Here is a 17,907-nt window from a genome sequence, read left to right as displayed (position 1 = left end):
CGTTCCCACAGAACCTCCTGTCTGTTCCTCTAACTATGGAGTCCCCAATGACAAGTGCTCTGTTCCTCTTCTCCCTTCCCTTCTGAGCAACAGGGACAGACTCTGTGCCAGAGACCTGTGCCCCATTGCTTACCCCTGGTAAGTCGTCCCCCGCAACAGTATCCAAAACGGTATACTTGTTATAGAGGGGAACGACCACAGGGGATCCCTGCACTGCCTGCCGGTTCCCTCTCCCTCCCCTGACGGTAACCCATCTACCTTCTTCTTTTACCTGAGGTGTGACTACCTTCCTATTTAGCATGGCCAATCCCCCATGGAGCAATTTAACATGGACAATCCCCCAAAGGGGCAATTTAGCATGGCCAATCCCCCATGGAGCAATTTAACATGGACAATCCCCCAAAGGGGCAATTTAGCATGGCCAATCCCCCATGGAGCAATTTAGCATGGCCAATCCCCCAAAGGGGCAATTTAGCATGGTCAATCCACCCAAGGGGTTATCCCAAGGGGAAATGCTTAGGAAATCAGAAGCACAAAGGGACTTGGGAGTCCTTGTTCACGATTCACTTAAGGTTAATGTGCAGGTTCAGTTGGCAGTTAGGAAGGCAAATGCAATGTTAACATTCATGGCGAGAAGGCTATAATACAAGAGCAGGGATGTACTTCTGAGGCTGTATAAGGCTCTGGTCAGACCCCATTTGGAGCATTGTGAGCAGTTTTGGGCCCCGTATCTAAGGAAGGATGTGCTGGCCTTGGAAAGGGTCCAGAGGAGGTTCACAAGAATGATCCCTGGAATGAAGAACTTGTCATATGAGGAACGGTTGAGGACTCTGGGTCTGTACTCGTTGGAGTTTAGAAGGATGAGGGGGGGGGGGATCTTATTGAAACTTACAGGATACTGTGAGGCCTGGATAGAGTGGACGTGGAAAGGATATTTCCACTTGTAGGAAAAACTAGAACCAGAGGACACCATTTCAGACTAAAGGGAGGATCCTTTAAAACCAGAGATGAGGAGGAATTTCTTCAGCCAGAGGGTAGTGAATCTGTGGACGTCTTTGCCGCAGAAGGCTGTGGAGGCCAAATCACTGAGTGTCTTTAAGACAGAGATATATAGGTTCTTGATTAATAGGGGGATCAGGGGTTATGGGGAGAAAGCAGGAGAATGGGGATGAGAAATTCTGCTCCAAGGTCTTATGGTCTGATAAGGGACAATTTATCATAGAATTTACAGTGCAGAAGGAGGCCATTCGGCCCATTGAGTCTGCACCGGCCCTTGGAAAAGGCACCCCAATTAAGCCCACACCTCCACCCTGTCCCCATTACCCAGTAACCCCATCTAACCTTTTTTTGGACACTAAGGGACAATTTAGCATGGCCAATCCACCCAACCTGCACATCTTTGGACTGTGGGAGGAAACCGGAGCACCCGGAGGAAACCCGCCCAGACACGGGGAGAGCATGCAGACTCCACACAGACAGTCTCCCTGGGCCAGAATTGAACCCGGGACCCTGGTGCTGTAAGGCAGCGGTGCTAGCCACTGTGTGACTGTGTCGTCCATATCCCTCAACCTGCATTCGCAACGGCACAACCACAGTTTGCAAATGCTGCGTTCCCCTGTGTAACAGTTGTGATTCCGCTGAAAGGGAACTTCATCAGCTCCGATGGTCTGGGGGTGCGAGCCAAAGATTTCCTGAATGCTGGCATAAAAATCAGAGGAATGTTTCCGGAGCATAGCAAGTCTTATATCCATCTGTCCTCCGAAGTGGCCTGTCGGGGCCCACCATGGCGGACGAACCACTTCCTCAGGGCATCATGGGATGGGCAAGAAAGGTCATACCCATGACCACCTGCTTCCCAAGCACGAATAAAGCAGAAATAACCCACAACAGAAAAAAATAGAATAAACTCATCTGAAACATGAAAAGGAATCTTCTGGAACTTACCACCCCAATGGAGAAGTAGTTGTTGATGATGCTGTAGGGAACCGGGTCTCCCTTCTCAGGAGCGGAGTCAGTCACCTCAAAGCTCCAGCGATCCAGCAGCACGAGGGAACCCACCTCAATGTCCTTCAGGACTTTCGTTAGCTTCTCCCCTTCATAACCTGCAAAAAACAACAAGAGACGAGGTGGCGAACAGCGTCGGGCTGATACGGCAACATCGTTCTCAAAGGAAGAGAGAGTGAGGGGGAAGTGAAGGATTCTGGGAAGGGAGGAAGCACAGAGCTTGACGTTCTGGTACCAGTGGTGGTGGCTGGGCCGGTGTGGGGGGGGGGGAGGGTGGAGAATGAGTCAGCAGGAAATGATGTCGCAGGGCCGGAGACGGTTAGGGGAAATAGGGCAGGGGGTGAGGAATTTAAACTTGAGGCATCGGAGGGTGGAGAGTCTCAATGCAGATCAATGGAGGACAAGGGAGGGCAGCACGGTGGCCTAGTGGTTAGCACAACCGCCTCACGGCGCTGAGGTCCCAGGTTCGATCCCGGCTCTGGGTCACTGTCCGTGTGGAGTTTGCACATTCTCCCCGTGTCTGCGTGGGTTTCGCCCCCACAACCCAAAAATGTGCAGGGTAGGTGGATTGGCCATGCTAAATTGCCCCTTAATTAAAAAAAAAGAAAAAAAAAAAAAAAAAATGGAGGACAAGGGTGGTGAGAGAGTGGGAGTCTGCGTGTTGTGTGCAGCCAAAATGGTGGACAAGCTGCAGTTTGTACAGGGTCAGCAAGAAGAGTATGGAGTAGATCGTGACATTTGAAAAAGGCCCCCTTTTCAACCAGATTCTTGGTAATCACAGAGGCCCCTAATACAATTGTAATATTTCGTACCTTGAGGAAGCCAGGTGGTAGTGGAACAAAGATTTATTAAACTAGGTGCAATATTCTGCTCACGGCAGTTACTCTCTCCCAGTCTAGTCCTTGCTGAGAGAGCGAAACACACCAGGCCCTGCTTGGGCCGGTTTCTAGGTGTAGTCTTTAACAAGCTCCAGCTGGGTGGCCGTCGCTATACCTGGGAAGCTCTAACTCCACAAATCCCACAGGGAGATCGACACTGTTTTCCCCATGGGGGTTATAACATTTACAATTCTGTCAGCTTTTGGGTCCCGTCTGAAAATATGGTCCAGGTCCAGCATCATACCCGCTAAATACTTCATATAGTCAGCATGGCTTTGTTCAGGGAAGGTCATGCCGTACAAATTTGATTGAATTCTTTGAGGGAGTGACAAGGAGGATCAATTAGGGTAGTGTAGTGGATGTTGTCTACATGGATTTTACCAAGGCATTTGACAAGCTCCCACCTGGCAGACTGGGCAAAAAACTAAAATCCCGCGGGATACAGGGTAATGTGACCAATTGGATCCAAAGTTGGCTTAATAACAGGAAACAAAAAGGTAATGGTTGATGGATGCCCTTGAAATTGGATAGTTTCAAGTGGTGTTCCACAGGGCCCGAAGTTAGGACCCTTACCCTTTGTGTTATATGTTAACGAATTGGACCCGAATGTGGGGATGATTGGGATATTTGCAGATGACACAAACATTGGCAGAGTGGTGGGCTGTGTAGAGGATAGTTATAATCTCTAAAACGATATACATGGATTAGTGGAGTGAGCGATAAAGTGGCAGGTGGAGTTCAACTCGGCTAAGTGTGAGGTATATGAGGACGTCAAACAGTTATAGGGAGGACACAATAAATGGGAATATACTAAGAGGGGTAGATGAAGTGAGAGATCTTGGAGTACAGGTACACAGGTCCCTAAAGGCAGCAGTTCAAGTAGACAAGGTTGTGAAGAAAGCAGATGGAATGCTCTCCTTCATTGGCAGAGGTATAGAATATAAATGTACGGCTATGATGTTGGAATTGTATAAAACACTGGTGAGGCCACAACTGGAATATTGTGGACAGTTCTGGTCACCACATTACAGGAAGGATGTTATTGCCCTGGAGAGAGGGCAGAGGAGGTTTATAAGAATGTTGCCTGGGCTGGAAAAGTGTAGCTGGGGGGGGGGGGGGGAAGAGATTGGATAGGTTAGGGTTATTTTCCTTGGGACAAAGACGGCTGAGGGGTGACATGATTGAGATGTACAAAATTGTGAGGGGTAAAGATAGAGTAGACAGGAGGAACCTGTTTCCCTTGGCAGACAGTTCAAATACCAGGGGTCAGAGATTCAAGCTAAGAGAACCACTGCGATCGGTCACAACTTTCCAACTGTGACCGGCTCACATGGCAAGCTCGCACATGCCAGCTGGGCGAGGGTTGGACGAAAAGGTGTGCAGTGAATGGCAGACTTCTTTGGCATTTGTTGTTGAACTATCAGATGGCAGAGTGGGTAAGCAGGAGCCCTCCTGTGGCAACGTTTGAAACTGCTAAAATAGCTTCATTCATCTCAGAAACACTTGACAAACAGTGTTGAGAAACACAAGTGTTATGGGCCAGGATTCAGAGAACCCCAAAGTGCATCATGGACTTCACCTGACCCACAACGTTTAATAGATTGTGGTTATGGGGAGCACACGGGCCACTCTGCAGGTGTGGTACAGTACTTTTAAATTAAAACAATTTTTATTTATAAAACCAGTTAACACTTTATAAACCCACAGTAAACATCTTAACAACTATCAACACCAATAAATCCCCCAAAGAATACAGTACTCTCTAAGTAACTCTTAATCTTTCCTTGCAACATCCATAAGACAAAAAAGAACCCTTTTTACAGAAAGACATCAGATTTAAATTCTCTACTGAGAGCAGTTATCACTCTGAATTCACCAAATGATCTAGAGATAGTCTTTAGATGGCAGAGAGATCAAAATTACGCCTTCTTTGGCTGGCTGCAGCTCCAACGCTAAAACAAAACTAAAAAACACAGACACCCAAGCTTTTCCTCAAAGCGAAACTAAGAGCCAGAGCTCAGCTCCACCCACACTCTGACATCACTGCAGCCACTTGAGCAGACAAACATTTCTTAAAGTGACATTCCCATGACAACAGCAAAAGGCAGTTTTCAAACTGTGATTATTTGGCGTCGTCATGGCCACTTGATGATGGCCGCTCTAACCTCAGGTTCAAAGTTCAGAGAGGTTCAAGGGTTACTGCAATGTTTCTCTGGCTGCCGGATTTGAAAGCTTGCAAGACTAGCTGCTGCCTGCCGACTCTCTGTGAATAGCCATTGCAATCTGAGCTGCTTAAAACACATTGAAACGGCAGCTTGGGAATGGTCTGATTGGCGCAGTGGGGAAGGAATCGCTGGAGAGGCACGTCTACAGCATCCGGCTGGAGAGGCACGTCTGCAGCATCCGGCTGGAGGGGCACGTCTACAGCATCCGGCTGGAGGGGCACGTCTACAGCATCCGGCTGGAGGGGCACGTCTACAGCATCCGGCTGGAGGGGCACGTCTACAGCATCCGGCTGGAGGGGCACGTCTGCAGCATCCGGCTGGAGGGGCACGTCTACAGCATCCGGCTGGAGGGGCACGTCTACAGCATCCGGCTGGAGGGGCACGTCTACAGCATCCGGCTGGAGGGGCACGTCTACAGCATCCGGCTGGAGGGGCACGTCTACAGCATCCGGCTGGAGGGGCACGTCTACAGCATCCGGCTGGAGGGGCACGTCTACAGCACCCGGCTGGAGAGGCACGTCTGCAGCATCAGGCTGCAGACAACACGGAGAAAGCAACACAAGAGTGGTGACTAGCACGAGAATGATCAGTAGCGCAACGTTGTTGGCACAGTGGTTAGCACTGCTTCCTCACAGCGCCAGGTACCCGGGTTCAATTCCGGACTTGAGATGACGGCCTGTGGGGAGTTTGCACTTTCTCCCCGTGTCTGCGTGGGTTTCCTCCGGGTGCTCCGGTTTCCTCCCACAGTCCAAAGATGTGCAGGTTAGGTGGATTGGCCATGATAAATTGTCCCTTAGTGTCCAAAGATGTGCAGGTTAGGTGGATTGGCCATGATAAATTGCCCCTTAGTGTCCAAAGATGTGCAGGTTAGGTGGATTGGCCATGATAAATTGCCCTTGTGTCCAAAGATGTGCAGGTTAGGTGGATTGGCCGTGATAAATTGTCCCTTAGTGTCCAAAGATGTGCAGGTTAGGTGGATTGGCCATGCTAAATTGTCCCTTAGTGTCCAAAGATGTACAGGTTAGGTGGATTGGCCGTGCTAAATTGTCCCTTAGTGTCCAAAGATGTGTAGGTTAGGTGGATTGGCCATGCTAAATTGTCCCTTAGTGTCCAAAGATGTACAGGTTAGGTGGATTGGCCGTGCTAAATTGTCCCTTAGTGTCCAAAGATGTGCAGGTTAGGTGGATTGGCCATGTTAAATTGTCCCTTTGTGTCCAAAGATGTTCAGGTTAGGTGGATTGGCCATGCTAAATTGTCCCTTAGTGTCCAAAGATGTGCAGGGTAGGTGGATTGGCCATGTTAAATTGTCCCTTAGTGTCCAAAGATGTGCAGGTTAGGTTACGGGTATAGCACAGGGTGCACGAGGGAGTGGGCCTAGGTAGAGTGCTCTTTCAGAGGGTCAGTGCAGACTTGATGGACTGAATGGCCTCCTTCTGTGCTGTGAGGATTCTCCGATTCTTCTAGGATATGAAAAAAGGACCAGACACAGTGATCACCTGGCATGCTGTCATCTCCTCAGCACCCTCCAGGGGGCAGTCTAACCGTCATTCACACTGACTTGGTACCTCCTGAGTTCGCAGTCCGTGATGTTGACGGACCTTGCCCAGTAACAGCCTAAACATGGAAAGTAAAGTTACCCTCGAACACGATTCATTTCCTTGGAACTCGAGGAGGAGGAGGAGGAGGAGGAGGGGGGGGGGGAGGCTCTTGAAGCACTGTGCACATCAAACCAGCGGCCTTCAACTGGAGCTGCACAATTCACAACCGCTTGCATTTTGTGTCCCAAGGGGTTTCACAGGAGCGTCAGTGAAGAAAGTCTGACCCCAAGTCACGTGAGAAGATACAGGGTCGTACAGGGAGGAGCAGGAGGCGGCCAATTGGCCCATCCTACCTACAAAGAACAAAGAAAATTACAGCACAGGAACAGGCCCTTCGGCCCTCCCAGCCTGCGCCTGTTCTGCCATTGAATAGGATTGGATTGGTTTGTTTATTGTCACGTGTACCGAGGTACAGTGAAAAGTATTTTTCTGCGAGCAGCTCAACAGATCATTCAGTACATGGGAAGCAAAGGGAATAAAAGAAAATACATAATAGGGCAACACAAGGTATACAATGTAACTACATAGACACCGGCATCGGGTGAAGCATACAGGGTGTAGTGTTAATGAGGTCAGTCCATAAGATGGTAGTTTAGGAGTCTGGTAACAGCGGGGAAGAAACTGTTTCTGAACCTGTTCGTGCGTGTTCTCAGCCTTCTGTATCTCCTGCCCGATGGAAGAAGTTGGAAGAGCGAGTAAGCTGGGAGGGATCTTTGATTATGCTGCCCGCTTTCCCCAGGCAGCGGGAGGTGTAGATGGAGTCAATGGATGGGAGGCAGGTTTGAGTGATGGACTGGGCTGTGTTCACGACTCTCTGAAGTTTCTTACGGTCCTGGGCCGAGCAGTTGCCGTACCCAGGCTGTGATGCAGCCCGATTCTATGTGCATCTGTAAAAATTGGTAAGGGTTAATGTGGACATGCTGAATTTCCTTAGTTTCCTGAGGAAGTAGAGGCGCTGTTGTGCTTTCTTGGTGATAGCGTCGACGTGAGTGGACCAGGACAGATTTTTGGAGATGTGCACCCTAAGGAATTTGAAACTGCTAACTAGATCGTGGCTGATCTTATCGTGTCTGTGATTCCAAATTCCTGCCTGTTCCCCAGACACCCATGTCAGTCAGAAATCTGTCTACCTCTGCCTCCAAATGTTGGGACAAGTCAAAAACCGGGACAAAGAGGTAACTTTTAAGGAGTGTCTTTCAGGGGGAGGGAGAAGGAGAGAGGCAGAGAGCTGCGGGGAGGGAATTGCAGAGATGGAGGCCTGGACGTTCAACACAGCAGTAACAATGCCCGAGAGTGATCGTCTAAATGACACGGAACACAAAACGCCCTCTGACCTTCGCTGCTTGACGAAGCGGATAGTCTCGGGGAAGAACGTGCTGCTGTGCACCGATTCCTCTGGCTGCTAAACGAGCCCTCACAAAGCAGACAGAAGAATGATATCGACCGACGGGCAAGGGGTTCGAAGGGAGGGGAGGAAAAGGTGGGGGGGGGGCGGGGCGGATGGGATTGGAAAGGAGATGATGGTGGAGAGTATTGGATTGCAGAGTCAAAGTGGTCCTTACCTCCTCCCCATCGCAGGCACCTTGCCATGTCATTCCCTGTCCCCAGCGGCAGAATGGCAACGGGCGGTTTTACCGAAAAGTGCATTTTATCTAAAAAAAAAGGGGGAAACAAATTGGTTAGAACACGGGTGTTTCGTTATTCCTTCATTCTTGCAACAAATGACAGCCAAGCGATAGAACAAAATATAGACATGGCGGGGAAATTCCATATCATCCCAAAAAAACCTCCACATGAACCGGGAGTCAATACCACCGAGAAAAAAAAAACACGAGACTGCAAAAAGGATTCTGGTGTCTCAAAATATTGCTGATATTCCGAGGCGATAATCCTGGCACTTTGCAAAAAAGAGATTCCAACCAGGAAAGGAGATTAGTGCATCAATTTTACTTCCGACCAACCCAAAGCAGGAAGAGATTGGGCGGAGACCACAAGCTTGAAGACTCAGACCATCAGAGACAACGCGCATGAGCGCTACTTTCTAAGACACAGCCTTGCGTCGCAATTCCCCGCATTGCTATAGCTCACTGACCAAAGGGATTCACAGTTATCCTCTTCAGTGAGGATTCCTGGTAAGGATTTTCCCCAGAGAGACAGCAGACATGGTACGGGCAGAGTGGGGTAACGGGTGGGGATAGGACTGCCTGTAGCCAAATACAGAGGGAACGGAGTACTCACCTTTTTCTGTGCGGCACAGTGGTTAGCACTGCTGCCTCACAGCGCCAGGGACCCGTGTGCTGGCCTTGGATGACTGTCTTTGTGGAGTTTGCACGTTCTCCCCGTGTCTGCGTGGGCTTCCTCCCGCAGTCCAAAGATGTACAGGTTAGGTGGATTGGCCATGTAAAATTGTCCTTTAGTGCCCAAAGATGTGCAGGTTAGGTGGATTGGCCATGCTAAAATGGCCCTTAGTGTCCAAAGATGTACAGGTTATGGGGTTCCAGGGATAGGGCGGGGGAATAGGCCTAGGTAGGTACTCTTTCAGAGGGTCAGAACACAGCCAATGGACTCAATGGCCCCCTCTGCACGGTTGGGCGTCTACGATGTGTAATCACTGAACACAGGGAGGGCGGTCATTCTGTTCGCCTGACCAGGGCCCTGTCCTCCAATGTCCGGCCCCCTCACTTTGCAGGGAGAGATCTGTTTTCAATTTACATCACAGACAGGGGGAGGGGAGAGCTGAAGGCGATGGAATCATACAATTTACAGTGCAGAAGGAGGAGGCCATTCGGCCCATCGAGTCTGCACTGGCACTTGGAAAGAGCACCCTACCCAAGCCCACACCTCCACCCTATCCCCGTAACCCAGCAACCCCACCCAATCTTTTTGGACACCAAGGGCAATTGATCACGGCCAATCCACCTAACCTGCACGTCTTTGGACTGTGGGAGGAAACCGGAGCACCCGGAGGAAACCCACGCAGACACGGATAGCAGGGAGATCAACAAGGGGACGGGTCAGAGAAGAGGATGTGGAAACCCAGCCAGGACAACAATGATCCCTCACTGGGGAAAGAGGTGTGAGCAGACGAGAGTTCAGCAAGCCTGATGGAAAAGCGTTGGGATATGCCGCACTAGTTTCTGCGATCCAGCTGCCTCCGGACATTAGTGTTCATCATTATTTACGTCCATGTATCTGCTCCCAGATTGCTGCAGCCATGCTGTGCATTTTGGACTGCTGTGTGTAATGCACCTGGCTGGGGCTTGGAAGGGCTCAGAGTCGAGTTGGATTCCTCCAGTTGCAGTGAGGATTTGTGCAATCTCTTCCTGCACCGTCCACAATCTTCAGCACTGCTGACACGTGTATTGTTCACCTCGATTGCCTTGGCGTCTCCCAGCCAGATGGCCTCCTCTTGGAGGCCCAGTAAACGGACACTTGCCCTCATTCCGACCTTGCTGAATTCAGGAAAGTTCCGTTTTGGCCGATTCCTCGAGTACCTCATCCTTTACCCAGGTCTACCTCAGTGGCAGCTTTGCCCGGTTTTGCTCCTGCTTCAAATACAGGAAATTAGCGCAGCGTGTGGATCAGACGGCAGCCAAGCAAGCCAGCCCATTTGTTTTGAAATGGGTGTCGAACCCACGGAAAAACCGGGACAAGAAATCTGGGAGCCACCGTCAGTACTTTCTAGTGCATCGCAGGAATAATCAGAGCGAGCCAAACTGCGCAAACTTCCTGCTCAGGAACAGCTCGCTGGGTTGTGTGGCATCGCCAGCACACACACACACACAGCAAGGGGAACCGCTGTTACCGAGGGCCAACACAATGACCACTGGTCTGGAAGGAAAGAGAATGTGAGAATTTCAATCCACTCCATTGGTGGCCTTGAAGCCGAGCTGCACGTCCAACGCACAACTCAAGGAGTGTAACTACCTGGGGAGCAGGAATCCCAGAAGCTATTCCATGTGGCTGCGTGGTTACTGTGTCCAGCAACAATCCACTGTTCAGTCAGCATGAAGCAGCAACACAAATCCCCCCCCCCCCCCCGCCACCGCCGATCGGAATGCATTTGCCAACTCCCAGGCAGCAAGCACGGCGAACGGCAAATTGAAAAATCTCTCACTTTTGCAGCAAAGGACGCTCTTCTGACGCAATGGATTACTGGAGCACAGTGTAGAGGGAGCTTTACTCTGTATCTAACCCCGTGCTGTACCTGTCCTGGGAGTGTTTGATGGGGACAGTGTAGAGGGAGCTTTACTCTGTATCTAACACCGTGCTGTACCTGTCCTGGGAGTGTTTGATGGGGACAGTGTAGAGGGAGCTTTACTCTGTATCTAACCCCGTGCTGTACCTGTCCTGTGAGTGTTTGATGGGGACAGTGTAGAGGGAGCTTTACTCTGTATCTAACCCCGTGCTGTACCTGTCCTGGGAGTGTTTGATGGGGACAGTGTAGAGGGAGCTTTACTCTGTATCTAACTCCGTGCAGTACCTATCCTGGGAGTGTTTGATGGGGTCAGTGTAGAGGGAGCTTTACTCTGTATCTAACCCCGTGCTGTACCTGTCCTGGGAGTGGTTGATGGGGACAGTGTAGAGGGAGCTTTATTCTGTATCTAACCCCGTGCTGTCCCTACCCTGGGAGTGTTTGATGGGGACAGTGTAGAGGGAGCTTTACTCTGTATCTAACCCCGTGCTGTACCTGTCCTGGGAGTGTTTGATGGGGACAGTGCAGTGGGTGCTTTACTCTGTATCTAACCCCGTGCTGTACCTGTCCTGGGAGTGTTTGATGGAGACAGTGTAGAGGGAGCTTTACTCTGTATCTAACTCCGTGCAGTACCTGTCCTGGGAGTGTTTGATGGGGACAGTGTAGAGGAAGCTTTACTCTGTATCTAACCCCGTGCTGTACTTATCCCTGGTTTGAAGATGGCACCGAGTGCCTGAAATGGAAAACATTCAATTTGCCAACATTTTGGATCCCTACTTTGCTATGCAGAGATATCTTTGGGATTAATTGGATTGTTTTCCATGTCATCTTCATTAATTGCCTGTGGGGGCCAAATATTTATAAGAAAAATGTGATAACATTGTTAAAGCCTGTTTTTATTGAGTTGAAACGTCATTAAAGCTTACAGTACCAATGGAGTCAAGTATCCATCCCACAGTGCCATCGCCTCCACACACCAAGACACGAATATTCGGCACATCGTGAAAGAATTTCAGTCTGTAAGAGAGGGAAGCATCACGGCATTATCAACAGACACCTCCTGTAAACTCACTGGCTTTTCAATTAGTTCAACAGTTTGGGTGCTGCCCACCGTGATTGGCTGCAGATGCTCAACCTACGATTACTAGGCCCAAGCCTTTTCTGTCGCTGCATGACTGATAAAAAACCCTCTCACCCCACATTCTTTGGCTGCAAGCTGAACGTGAAGGCAACGCTCGTGTGAGCACTAACTGGCATGCAACAACAACAAATCTTCCCTCTGGTGTCTGCTTGAATAAAGTGACTGGATTATCAAACTAGTTAAAAAGCAAATTACTGCGGATGCTGGAATCTGAAACAAAAACTGAAAATGCTGGACAATCTCAGCAGGTCTGACAGCGTCTGTAAAGAGAGAAGGGAGCGAACGTTTCCTCTCTGGATGACTCTTAGCTTTGACAAAGAGCCATCCTCTCAAAACGTTAGTTCCCATCTCTTGGTCTCCTAGTTTGAGGAAGGACATTCTTGCTGTTGAGAGTGTCCAAAGGTTCACCAGACTAATTCACGCCAGTGGAAACAACCTGCCCGCATCTATCCTATCTATTCCCTTCATAATTTTAGATGTTTCTATAAGATCCCCCCTCATCCTTCTAAATTCCAACGAGTACAGTCCCAGTCTACTCAACCTCTCCTCATAATCCAACCCCTTCAGCTCTGGGATTAACCTAGTGAATCTCCTCTGCACACCCTCCAGCGCCAGTACGTCCTTTCTCAGGTAAGCAGATCTAGGGGGCGTAGCCTCAAAATAAGGGGAAGTAGATTTAGGACTGAGTTTAGGAGGAACTTCTTCACCCAAACTGTTGTGAATCTATGGAATTCCTTGCCCAGTGAAGCAGTTGAGGCTCCTTCATTAAATGTTTTTAAGGTAAAGATAGATAGTTTTTTGAAGGATAAAGGGATTAAGGGTTATGGTGTTCGGGCCGGAAAGTGGAGCTGAGTCCACAAAAGATCAGCCATGATCTCATTGAATGGCGGAGCAGGCTCGAGGGGCCAGATGGCCTACTCCTGCTCCTAGTTCTTATGTTAGGAGACCAAAACGGAACACAATACTCCAGGTGTGGCCTCACTAACACCTTATACAGTTACATTTCCAATTCTTATTCTGTGGCTTCACGTGACTGAATAAAGCACGTGCAAAACATTATTCCTTTTGTAAGACACATCATTTCCTGAGAGTGTGATACTTGCAGGCTGAGTCGCTTTTTGAACAGGATGCAAAGAACATTTTTAAAAGACCATAAACGTGCTCTCGAAACTATCTAACTTGATACGTCCAAACGCAGGTAAGAAGCGTCTATCCCGTTTCTGGAGTCAGGCCGGGTGTTTATTGCAAGGGGCGATGAGGGGGAACACAGCTGGGAGCAATGTTCGCCTTTCGGGGGTTGGGAGACCAAAGGAGTTGCAAAGCCTTCTGGGTAGTTCTGCCAACAAGTCCACCAGAGTGTGGCGGCTGCTTGCGCGGCAGCATTGCAAACGTGGGGCAATTTCCAGCTCGCTCAAAGATCTCGTCAACAATTCCACCAACAGCCCCGTGCCACCGCCTGCTCGCTTCTGCGCCAGCTTTTTTGCATTCCGGCCTCGGAAGCCCAAGTAAAATGCTGCGCTTCAGAACAAGAGTTTGAAACTTAGAAGAGACAGAAGTACCCCAGCTGCCACTGTAAACATTCACTCCCTCCACCACCGACACACAGTGACAGCCGTGTGTACCATCTACAAGATGCACTGCAGGAACTCACCAAGGCTCCTTAGGCAGCACCTTCCAAACCCACGACCACTACCATCTAGAAGGACAAGGGCAGCAGATACCTGGGAACCCCACCACCTGGAAGTTCTCCTCCAAACTCCCCCAGCTTGGAAGTATATCGGCCTATTAAGACTTAGGAAACCGAGCGGCAAGGTGACCACCGATATTTTACGGTCACAAAATGTCTGCCCACGGCAGCGAATATATTTCCAGAGTAAAGTCCCGTTGGTACAACCAAAACAACGGTCCCTCTCTGGGCCAACCTTTACACTATGTGCTTCTGAGCCCCAGCTGAATGGACCTTGGCCCATCAATGGGGAAGCTTATATTCCGTGGATCCCACGGGGAGGTCAATCAGGATTTCTCCATAGGCCTCGTGGGGATGATCACACGGCCGTTCCTTCACTGTCGCTGGGCCAAAATCTTGGAACTCCTTCCCTAACAGCACTGTGGGTGTACCTACAGCTCAGGGACTGCAGCGGCTCAAGGAGGCAGCTCACCACCACCTTCTGAAGGGCAACTAGGGATGGGCAACAAATGCCCGGCCTAGTCATCAACGGCCACGTCCTGTGAATGAATTTTTGAACAAAGAAACCACACAGGAAATCTAAATCAGAGGACTTGCAGCTGAGAATGTTAGGTAATGCATGATGTAACGCGTCACACAACTGCCCAGGGAATTCACCGAAACACAGTGCTTCCACTTCTAGTGACTACTCCCCACCAACCACTGGAAAATGAGCTACGTTGCAGCTTAACAGCCATGTAGTGGGGTGCCAGGGAACTGTCCGTTCCTGTGGAACTGCACCCAAGATAAGGGGAGGGGAGGGGAATCCAAACTGCCTCAAACTGAATGAGTGTTGAGTGTGTTGGCGAATCACTGATCTTTCAATAGTCACTCAGTCACTGTGAAAGTCCCAAATCTGAGAGGTGAATCTAGCTGGTGCATAGGTACGGGGTGGGGCGGGGTGGTTCCAAGCGGTCTCGTTCGTTCATGGATTTGCTGGGCCAGCATTTTGTTGCTGGACCCTAATTGCCTCGAGTGTCTCGCTCGGCCATCTCAGAGGGCACTTTAACAGCCAACCACATTGCTGTGGGTCTGGAGTCACGTGTAGGCCAGACCGGGTAAGGACGGCAGATTTCCTTCCCGAAAGGACATTCGTGAACATGATGGGATTGTTACGACAATCATCGAATAGAATCTACAGCACGGAGCCAGGGACCTCGGCCTAAACTAGTCCATGCATCACGGTAGCATTGTGGTTAGCACAATGGCTTCACAGCTCCAGGGTCCCAGGTTCGATTCCGGCTTGGGTCACTGTCTGTGCGGAGTCTGCACATCCTCCCCGTGTGTGCGTGGGTTTGCCTCCGGGTGCTCCGGTTTCCTCCCACAGTCCAAAGATGTGCAGGTTAGGTGGATTGGCCATAATAAATTGCCCTTGGTGTCCAAATTGCCCTTAGTGTTGGTGGGGTACTGGGGATAGGGTGGAGGTGTTGACCTTGGGTAGGGTGCTCTTTCCAAGAGCCGGTGCAGACTCGATGGGCCGAATGGCCTCCTTCTGCACTGTAAATTCTATGATAATCTAAGCTAACCCCATCTGCCTGAATTTGGCCCACATTCCTCTAGACCTTCCAATCCATGTATCTGTCCAAATGCCTTTTTAAACGTTTAAAATCGACAATGGTTTTATGGTCATCATTAGACTTTTAATTCCAGATATTTGTTCGATTCAATTTTCTTTCCCATGGCGGAATTTGAACCTGGGTCCCCAGAACATTAGCTCGAGTCTTTGGTTTAAAGTAAAGTCACCATCGTCCCAGATGACCATTGGCTGCTTTCCCCTGTGAGGGGGGAGAGCTGATTGGTGGGGGTTTAACCTGAGGGTCACCACACCTCAGGGGAGGGTCAAGGTTGAGGAGGCGGGGCCTTCATGAATAACCTCAGCCGGTACGGGGATTGAATCCGCGCTGTAGGCCTCGCTCCGCATCGCGGAGGATGCTTTTCAACGCATTGATCCTGCTGCATCTCTGAAGATGCCCCATCGCGTTCCTCTTCCGAAGGAAAGTTCAACAGCTTCCCAAAATGTCACATTGACCCATCCCCGCACCTCCCATTGGGACCGCTTGCCCTCTGCAGGTGGCAACCCCTCAGATCAACTCAACCCCTGCTTCGCTCTACACGCCCCCTCCCACCCACCCCATCTGGGGGAAAGAGGTGAACCAACAACCCCGAGAAGTGGGCAAAACTGCAAAAACAAAATGCCTGTTCAGCTTCTCGCGCCACTACTATCTTGCTGCAATTGCGACAGAGGATCAGAGAATATCCCGTAGACGTGCCATTTTTAATCTTGCGCCAAGCGGATGAACGGCAATTCTCGTTGCTAAGGCAGACTTCCATCCCATCACGCATGGCGAAACAGGAGTCTCTCCCGCTCTCACCGCTAGGCCTTAGCGTGTTTAGAAGGGTTCGCGGATGGCACACTCCACCGGTTTGACCGCATTACGAACGCACCTTCCTTGCCCATCGAGTCCCGGTGTGTTGCAAGCGGGTGAATACCCAGATCTATCTTTATGAGGGTGTTGCGCAACACCCCGCCAATCTGTTTCACCGGGCTAACCCCACATAACTCCAATAAACGGGAGGCAGCCTTCAATTCTCAACATCCCTGACTTCGAACAAAGCCACAAGCGGTTCAGCAAAAACAAATACAGGGAATTCATGAAGGATCGCGGGGAGTTGCAGTTATAGTGTGTTATACAGCAAACTTGTTCTATCCACTCAAGGATATAGCGACCAGAATATATTCACCAGACACTTTGTGCATTGCAGGCAATCAAGAGAGATTTCTACGCATTTCAATGCTCACTCAGCCTTACCCAAGCTTCGGACCATCTTTGGCCAGGTTGAACACTTGGCGTGGGTTCAGAAGGTACTGGAACTTTCTTAAGACCCTGTAAGCAGACAACGATAGTTTCTCAGCATCCCGATACAGAACATAAGAACAGTACAGCACAGTACAGGCCCTTCAGCCCACAATGTTGTGCCAACCATTTATCTTAATCTAAGATTCAAGAGGCGGCTGGATATAGCACTTGGGGAGAATGGGATCAAAGGCTATTGGGAGAAAGCAGGATTAGGCTATTGAGTTGAATGATCAGCCGTGATCGTGATAAATGGTGGAGCAGGCTCGAAGGGCCAAAAGGCCTCCTCCTACTCCTATCTTCAATGTATCTATGTATGTATCAACCTAACCTACACCTATTCAATTTACTGCTGTCCATGTGCCTATCTAAGAGTCGCTTAAATGTCCCCAATGACTCTGACTCCACCACCTCTGCTGGCAGTGCATTCCACATACCCACCACTCTGTGTAAAGAACCTACCTCTGACATCTCCCCTCTACCTTCCTCCAATCACCTCATTCTGTCCCCTCGTGACAGCCATTTCCACCCTGGGGAAAAGTCTCTGGCTATCCACGCCTCTCATCACCTTGTGCACCTCTATCAAGTCACTTCTCTTCCTTCTTCGCTCCAGTGAGAAAAGCCCTAGCTCCCTCAACCTTTCTTCATAAGACATGCCCTCCAGTCCAGGCAGCATCCTGGTAAATCTCCTCTGTACCCTCTCCAAAGCATCCACATCCTTCCTATAATGAGGCAACCAGAACTGGACACAATATTCCAAGTGTTGTCGAACCAGGGTTTTATAAAGCTGCAACAAAACCTCACAGCTCTTAAACTCAACCCCCTGTTAATGAAAGCCAACACACCATACGTCTTCTTAACAACCCTATCAACCTGGGTGGCAACTTTGAGGGATCTATGTACCTGGACACCAAGATCTCTCTGTTCCTCCACACTTCCAAGAATCCTGCCTTTAACCCTGTATTCAGCATTCAAATTCGACCTTACAAAATGCATCACTTCACATTTATCAAGGTTGAACTCCATCTGCCACTTCTCAGCCCAGCTCTACATCCTGTCAATGTCCTGTTGTAACCTGCAACAACCCTCAACACTATCTACAACTCCCCCAGCCTTTGTGTCATCGGCAAACTTACTAACCCACCCTTCCGCTTCCTCATCCAAGTCATTTATAAAAACCACAAAGAGCAGAGGTCCCAGAACAGATCCCTGCGGGACACCACTGGTCACCGACCTCCAGGTGGAATACTTTCCATCCACCACCACTCGCTGTCTTCTTTCGGCC

At 49.8% G+C, this 17,907-nt stretch overlaps 1 protein-coding gene across 1 annotated transcript in view; it reads right to left on the bottom strand.

Moving 5' to 3' along the window:
• Positions 1-17,907, bottom strand: part of LOC119958207 (diacylglycerol kinase beta-like) — a 58,988-nt gene that overhangs the window by 16,150 nt on the left and 24,931 nt on the right. Inside the window, exons 11-14 of the mRNA XM_038786594.1 lie at positions 16,578-16,652; positions 11,832-11,917; positions 8,268-8,357; positions 1,945-2,102 (exon numbers count right to left, since the gene is read on the bottom strand). Coding sequence (XP_038642522.1) covers positions 1,945-2,102; positions 8,268-8,357; positions 11,832-11,917; positions 16,578-16,652 — 409 coding nt within the window. The remainder of the gene's footprint in view (positions 1-1,944; positions 2,103-8,267; positions 8,358-11,831; positions 11,918-16,577; positions 16,653-17,907) is intronic.

This window comes from Scyliorhinus canicula, chromosome 28 (assembly GCF_902713615.1).
Source record: "Scyliorhinus canicula chromosome 28, sScyCan1.1, whole genome shotgun sequence".
Classification (NCBI taxonomy): domain Eukaryota; kingdom Metazoa; phylum Chordata; class Chondrichthyes; order Carcharhiniformes; family Scyliorhinidae; genus Scyliorhinus; species Scyliorhinus canicula.
This window is presented reverse-complemented; position numbering and strand designations above follow the sequence as displayed.